The 7,602-nt window shown below is 37.0% G+C and overlaps 1 protein-coding gene across 1 annotated transcript in view; it reads left to right on the top strand.

Annotated features, from left to right (window-relative positions):
* The window catches only part of LOC107741901 (rotatin-like), a 67,544-nt gene that overhangs the window by 45,155 nt on the left and 14,787 nt on the right, over nt 1-7,602 (top strand). The window contains 8 exon segments of the mRNA XM_016554699.1: nt 1,096-1,254; nt 2,384-2,461; nt 2,659-2,836; nt 3,117-3,214; nt 4,296-4,392; nt 4,514-4,709; nt 5,195-5,282; nt 7,420-7,570. Coding sequence (XP_016410185.1) covers nt 1,096-1,254; nt 2,384-2,461; nt 2,659-2,836; nt 3,117-3,214; nt 4,296-4,392; nt 4,514-4,709; nt 5,195-5,282; nt 7,420-7,570 — 1,045 coding nt within the window.

The raw sequence follows: 7,602 nt of genomic DNA, 5'->3' as shown, positions 1-7,602 counted from the left end.
CAAGCAAGCTACTGCCAAACCAACAGGGGCAGGTTTATGCAGGAAGCACATCTTTTCCAAACGTAAACATCTAAAATGAATAAATAATTAATAAAAAAAAATGGTTGATGTTACTCGCTGTGTCGGTGTGATCCTTATCAAATGCAACAGGCGCGGCGTGACAAAATACAATAGAATTCTATTGTATTTTGTCGTGCCGCGCGATGTCATGAGACGATGTGATAAGCATGAGTTCTGGGCCGCAGCGCGGCCGGTATAAATACCAGCATTGACTGAATGGCCGTGATCAGCTCCGGTGGCCATAACACAGGCTTTAATGCGCCGCTGACGCGTGCCGTGATGCACAGATCAGCTCTAGTCTCTAACGTCATTGAAACGAGCAAACAATGGAGCTGCTGGACAAACTAAGTAATTACACCATTCAGAAGCATTTAATCTGCGTTATATGTTCTGTAAAAAAAAAAAAGTTCATATCGGCGGCATATTCGCAGATACCGTTATATCGGCGACAGGCTCATACCAGCCGATAATATCGGCTAAACGATATATCGGTCGGGCTCTATTAACAACACTGCAAGTTTTCAACTACCCACAATTTTTTTATACTGGTTGTAAATACAGACAGTGTTTCTTAAATGAAGTTCTGTCAAGAATGTAATTAAAAATAACATTCAGACATGGTCTTAAATGGATCACAAGAACACGATCTAAAATAATTGAAATTGTTTTCGATTTTCAAGGCTCCACTAAATACTGATTTACCATGTTTTTTAATATTAGCATTCACTGTATATTGGCACTGAATGCAATCATAGACAATGTAAATTTATTAAACGTACGTGTCCATAATTTTGATGAAAATCTTATTTAGCAATTTGTGTGCCTTGGCTTTCTATTCTGGATAGTTTTCCCAAGTACCCGTGCGTGTCCAGGCCTCCCTTAGCTCAGCAGATGCTGAGCACTGAAAATAATGGGCATGACAAACACGAATTTGTGCCAGTGCTACACGTCAAAGAGCCCATGGCAGTTAGCACTGCCAAGCACATGTGTTGGGTCTGAACATGAGTGTGTTTGTGTGTATTTGTCTGGCTCTAGGTCCGCTGTGCCAGCCTGGCTGTGGGCGCGGCTCTGAGTTCGCTGGAGAGAGGGTGTGTGGCATTGACAGCGAGTTGCCAGAACATTTCAGGAGGTCTGTGGGCCACGGTATTCAACATCCTGCTGGAGAGACAGGAGTGCAGTATGGTGCGTCGAGAGGTGAGTCCATCCAGCTTCAGCTTGAAAACAACAAAAAACTGAGTGTTTACCCAGACTGCTTCAGACTGAGAGTCTAGAACTGCCCTCCATGGACCATCTGATGCATGCTGGACTCATAAAATGGAAAGTGCTGGTTGAAAACTGGTAGTTCCTAACTGACAGTTTTTTTTTCTTTGTGGTATGATCTATTCCAGATAAAACATTTCAGCAACCATTATTCCAGTCTTTAATGTCATATGATCCTTTAGAAATTATTATTTTCTTATTACATTTCTTATTATTATAAATTCTAAAGAGTTGTGCTGCTTAATATTTTCGTGGAAAAGATGGTACACTACCATTCAAAAGTATAAATATTTTTTTTCAGCAAGGATGCATTCAGTTAAACAAAAGTGACAGTAAAGACATTTATAATGTTGAGAGATTTATATTTCTATTAATAATTGACTACAAATAATAATTGAGCACTAAATAAACATAATGATTTCTGAATGGCTGCTGAAAATTCAGCTTTCTTCACAGAAATAAATGGCTTTTTTTTAATATATATTCAAATAGAAATATTCTTTTAAACTGTTATGAGATAATATTTCACAATTTTGCTTCATTTTTGATCAAATAAATGCAGCATTTTGTGCATAAGAGACATCTTTCAGATGTATGATATATAATATAATATATCAGATCTATATATATATATAAATCAGAAACATTAAAAACACATCTTAATTATTCCAATATTTTTTTACCGGTAGTGTATAATGAAATAAAAAAGTGCTTAGTAGCTTTACAAATCAGTCAGATGGGCACTTCCTGTCTACGTGGGCAGTTCTGTGTTAGAATAAGCTACAGTTATGATTAGATTTCATGTTGCTAGTCAAAAGTCTGCAAGTCGTATTCGTATTCATTATTAGTATAAGGTTAGTACAAAGACATATTCAAAAACAGGAGGAGAAAAATATGTTAAACTCACATAAACAGTCAGTTTAAAGGGAATGTTTTAGCTCTCTTTTTAAAAAATTTGCCACTTGCTTTGTGCGATTCCACTGAGAATTCAACCAGCATGCATTTCCATTCATTTACAAGAAGATGGCAGTATTGCTGACTTTTATGTTCCCCTTCCCTATAGGCAGCGTTTATTTTGCAAAACCTCCTTGTGATGCCAGTGCCTGCTAATGCAGAAGAGGCCAAAGAGTGTGCCTGGCAGGTATGTTTACATGAGAATAAACTTTCAGAATTGAATATCAATAACACAGCCGGTCTTAAAAGCTCTGTAGACATAACAAATCTGTCTATGGTGATTTCTGGTTTCCTCAGTATTATATTTCCTGTATTTTTCATTTTTCTGTCTTTCTGTTTTATCTTTTTTTCCCCCTCTTTTCTTCCATTTCTTGTGTCTCCCAGAGCCCCTGTGTGCATGATGAGGATTCAGGCCTGAGTCTGGTCGGGCTTCCTGCCCTGCAGGCTCTGTTGTACCACTGCCAGTTTTTTGAGAGCGTGGGCCAGATGGTGAAGAGCTGTTACACGGGCAGACATGCCTTCACCCTCAGCCCCCCTCCACTTCCAGCCAATGTCACCCAGGGTACTGCGTCCACACGCCCAGAGCACTGCCAGCTATTAGTGGATGTCTGACTCAGTGACATCCATATGCTTACACACATTATTAATACTGTTCTGTACTAGAGATCATGGCCGGTGTTCTGCATATTTTAAATGATGGTGTTTACATTTATCATTCGCTTGTTATAACAGAATTTAAAGTATTGGTAAGCTGTTAGAGGTAATTACTCCAGTGCATATAATTTAGTAGTACATTTGGCTGTTCTATTTGTAAATGAAGCAGTGTGTGTTTCTTTCTGTAGAGATAGATCTGAACGATTCTCTGAAGCACTGGAGAGAGATGCTTACTCCTCTAAACCAAACTCAGGGCTCAGGATCCATGTCCAGCTCCAGTACTCTGGTCAGTAGAAATTTGTGGTCGACCAAGGGTTTTTTTTCTAGTAGGGTTTCTGCAGGTCTTAAAAAGTCTTAATTTACCCTTACACAAATTAAGGCCTTAAAAGACCTTAAATCAGAGCAGAAAGACTTAAATTCATAAGTCATGGCATTAAATGTTGCATTCACTGCTAAAAAATTAATGTGTTTCTCAGTATTTTTGTCTTGTTTTCTAATGCAAATATCTAAACATCCTTTAATCAAGATACATTTACTTGAGATGCAGAACAAAGATATGAAGTCTTGTTTTCTGAGAAATTTAACACAATTAAGTGAGTTTGTGCTTAAAACAAGTCTGTCAGTGGGGTATGAAAACTTGTTTCACAATCATTCACTATAATATTATATTATAACTAACAATAACTGTTCACTAGACAACATTTCTGCAGGTTTTATTACCTTTTTAAGACCAAGTAAATCAAATTTAAGGAATAAATTAAAGGGAACACAGTACATCAATATGCTCTCTTAAGTGGATATGTCTAGAGACGGCACAATTAGCTTACTTCCAAATCAATCTCCATTACTTTTAAATTCCTTCTAAAAACAGTAGCTTAACTAGAAGAGGGAAATAACTTTTACTGTACCTTCTGATCAAACTGCAAAAAGTGCTGTTTGTCTTGTGCAGTTTTTTACTGTTTTTAGAATCAGCTGACGGTGATGATCTCAAAATGACCAAATGCATGATTGAGGGATTAATCAGCCTGGCTGATACATGTTGGTCTATCACTACACTTATAATATTATAACTAATAATATTAGTAAAACTGCAACCAAATTGCCTTGATAATTAGAGATGCAATTCCTTGGTAACCCCTCAATAATCAGTAACTTTAAATGAAAAACAAAAAAGTCAGAAAGAATCTGCAGATTTTTCTAAAATTTTCTGTGCTGTTTTGGGTGGAAAATATATAGAATGGTATAATGGTATTATAATATGGTTATAAGAGAGCTACACGCTTATAGATAGCTGCAGGCAACATCAGATTAGCCAAAATTAGCCTGAATTGTTTTCATAATGTCATGTATGTCTTTTTGTTCGTCAGATTTCATCAGGTAGCTCTAGTGGGACTCATTCTCCAGTTCCGACCCCAGGTGTTATCGGAATCCAGGACACTCCAGTCAACAGACTCACTGCTCAAGGTACGACTTGGGGAGGAAAGCAGGGAATTTTCTACTAACTGAAAGTTTGGCCTTGAGAAGAATGTTTTTTTTTTTTCAGTCTTCTTCAGTGATTTGAGGTTGTTGTTTTTTTTTGCTGTAGGTCAGAGTGACACAGACAGCTCAGACTCCGCCCTCACTCAAGAGTCCCACCCAAGGGGGAGGACCGAGCCTGTCGCTATAGTAACCCCTCATCTGTTGCTAGCTGTGTGTGGTTTACTGGACAACCTGCTGGCTGTGCTTCCTGAGTTTAGTCTATCTGTCCTCAAACAGAACCAAATACTTCAGGATAAGGCCAGGTTAGAGAGACGTGTGAAGACAAACAGATGTTGTGCAGAGTTTTGGCATTGTTTAGATATTTTTAAAGCATCATACTGACATTTTATTAGTAAAATGAGTGAATATTTATTAAGATTTTCTAAGCTGTTAATCACAGACATGCATTGCGCATGTGGATGTATGACATGCTGCAAACCCGTACACGCCTCTCACCTCATTTTCACACACACTCGCAAATATAAATATATCCTCTTGGTTTACCTGACAACACTTTAACACAACCACATCCTGCCTGCCATCTGCCTACTCTTTCAAAATACCAAATTGTGGTTGTTTTGTCTCTGCTGGTTAACAGCAAAGACCCAAGTAAAATGTAAAAAATGACACTGTAAACTTAGATTCTGTTTATGTTTGTTTTTTATATATTTATTCATCTGTTTAGACTGCAAAAACCACGTGAGCTCACCTACATGACTTCGTGTTGGTTTTCTGCTGTCTGTTTCAGTGTTGTGGGTGCGGCGGCCATATCTCAATGTGTCAATGAGTTAAGGACACCTCTCCTGCCAGCTGCTATGGAAGATGCCAGGAACCAGGTGCATTATGGGAGTTCAGCTATAATTTTCCACATCCACTTAAACATCAGTTTGTCAAAAGGGAATGGTTGCCTGCAGAACACCACAGAAAGCTCTGTAGATTTCCACAAAATTGGAACACCCATCATTCACAAACTTCTATACATCCTCAATCACATGCATGCTTGTTTATTAAAAAATTTTGACAGCTTAATAATAATTTTAGCTAACAGTGTAGCACTAGAAAGTTTCATCCTTGTCCAGTTTCGGCACTTGACCAAAGTTATGACGGATAAAAAATTTATTTTGTATTTGTTTAATCTACAGATGTAATATCTCTTAACCTACTTAAAAAAAACAAAGTTGTTAACATGGGCATCTGTTGTTGTTGCTGCAAGCTCCAGTAGTTTGTTGTTTGTTCCTTTTCTTCAGTGTTTTTTTTTTTTTGACTCTGAAACAAGTCACATGCACTATATAGATACCCTACCAAATGTGTAAAAACTAAAGTATACTTTGTGCTTAAAGTGATAGTTCACCCAAAAATGAAAATTCTGTCATCTCAAATGTTCTTAAGAATATCTTTTTTTTTTTCTTAAGAAGAAAATGACAGTCTTTATCTGACTGAATAAATGGTGTTTCTTGCTGAAGACTCACTGATAAACTAAATGAAAAATATTTCAAGGATTGTCTTTTTGTGCTGCCTGCAGATTACCGTAATAATCATAATAAGCACGCAGTCTATTTTTGTCACGACAAGCTTGACGGGCGCTCAGCTTCACGTTTTTAATGTGGCATGTTTTTGAACTGTTACTTTTAAAGAACCTGTCTCAAGATACAGTGATCCGTTTCATTCAATAACAGTAAACGCGTCTTGTGTATGCGTATTGTTCATGTGTGCTCAATACTGCCAAAGATTGTCTTATTTATAGGCTAAAATTAAAAACGAGCTCCCTATCCGAGTTGTTACTGAATTTTGAATTCAGCAAAAAGTCACGTCACACATAATCATGACCAATCATTCTTTACATTGTCAGTCATTGGTGTGTGTCTTCAGAAAACTCATGCACATCCCTATTAATAGTCCTACTATTTATTATATGTAGCTAGTGTTGTTGTAATGCGTAAATATAACAATTAAATTGAAATAACCCAATACATTCATTAAATCATTCTTACCATTTGGGATTTAAGACCAGTCTGAGGAAGTTATTTACTTTAAGAAGTTATTTGCGATGATTTATTTACGATGATTTCTTAAGAAGAATTTTTTAGGAATACAAAATATTCTTAACTTTTTTTCTTAAGTTAGAAAATAAGAAGAAAATGGCAGTTAAGAAATTTCTTCTTAATGTTTCGTTAATCCGGACCTAGGTTACCAAGTCACAGTCACAACGGCATCGTAAAATTAATCAAGTGGTTTAATCACTTAAGTTAACAGATTTAAATTAGGCTTTTGTTCACATATAACCAGAGCAAATCCCATATAGTGAGCACTGTAGCTTGTGTGTGCGTCACACACTAGAACAAAACCTTGTTAAACCTTGTTCAAATTCTTGCTCATCACACAAGCACGTTTGAGCTTCCATGTTTGTTTACCATATTTGATGTGCTCTATGCATGTTTGTTGATCATTGTTTATATGTAAATAAAAGCCTGAATTAAATTTGTTCATCATATAAAGTGATTATATCTTGAGTCATATGAATTCATTTTACAATGCCTTTATGACCTTGTTGGATCTTCTGTGTTTTGGACTTTCAATGGAGGTACAGAAACATCTCAGGTTTCATAACAAATATCTTAATTTGTGTTTCGAATTTTAACAAAGTCTTATGTGTTTGGAACAACATGTGGGTGAGTAAATGACAGAATTTTCATTTTTGGGTGAACTAACCCTTCTTAACCTTTCATTTATGTATACACACTCATACTTGAAAAATACAGTTCTCCTGAAAGTAGAATATAAAGGTGTGATGGTTTCTGTTCCATTCCACTTTCTCTTGAACACTGCACCAATTAGTCACCTATTTGTTGTCATTTAGGGTTTTGAAACCAAAGTGCTGTATGTGTGGTTTTTGATAGGAAACTCGGCACACCTTACTACAGACTCTCTGTCTCTCTTTCTTTCTCTCCCCTCACCCTCCTGTTTCTCCCTCAGGTGCTGAGTAGCGTGTATTATGTGCAAAGTTTGTGTAAGCTCCTGCAGTCAGCAGCAATACACAGTGAGGATGTGCCATTCCACCGAGAGTTCTTCAATCCCCTGCTGAACAAGCTTATTTCCATCCTCACGCTGTCTGTCGCTGACTTGGGTAACACAAAACGTCTTCAGCAAATCAACCCC

Source organism: Sinocyclocheilus rhinocerous, unplaced genomic scaffold (assembly GCF_001515625.1).
Source record: "Sinocyclocheilus rhinocerous isolate Xijiao unplaced genomic scaffold, SAMN03320098_v1.1 scaffold100, whole genome shotgun sequence".
Taxonomy (NCBI): Eukaryota; Metazoa; Chordata; class Actinopteri; order Cypriniformes; family Cyprinidae; genus Sinocyclocheilus; species Sinocyclocheilus rhinocerous.
Note: the sequence above shows the minus strand (reverse complement) of the source record. Positions and strands in the feature narration are given on the sequence as shown.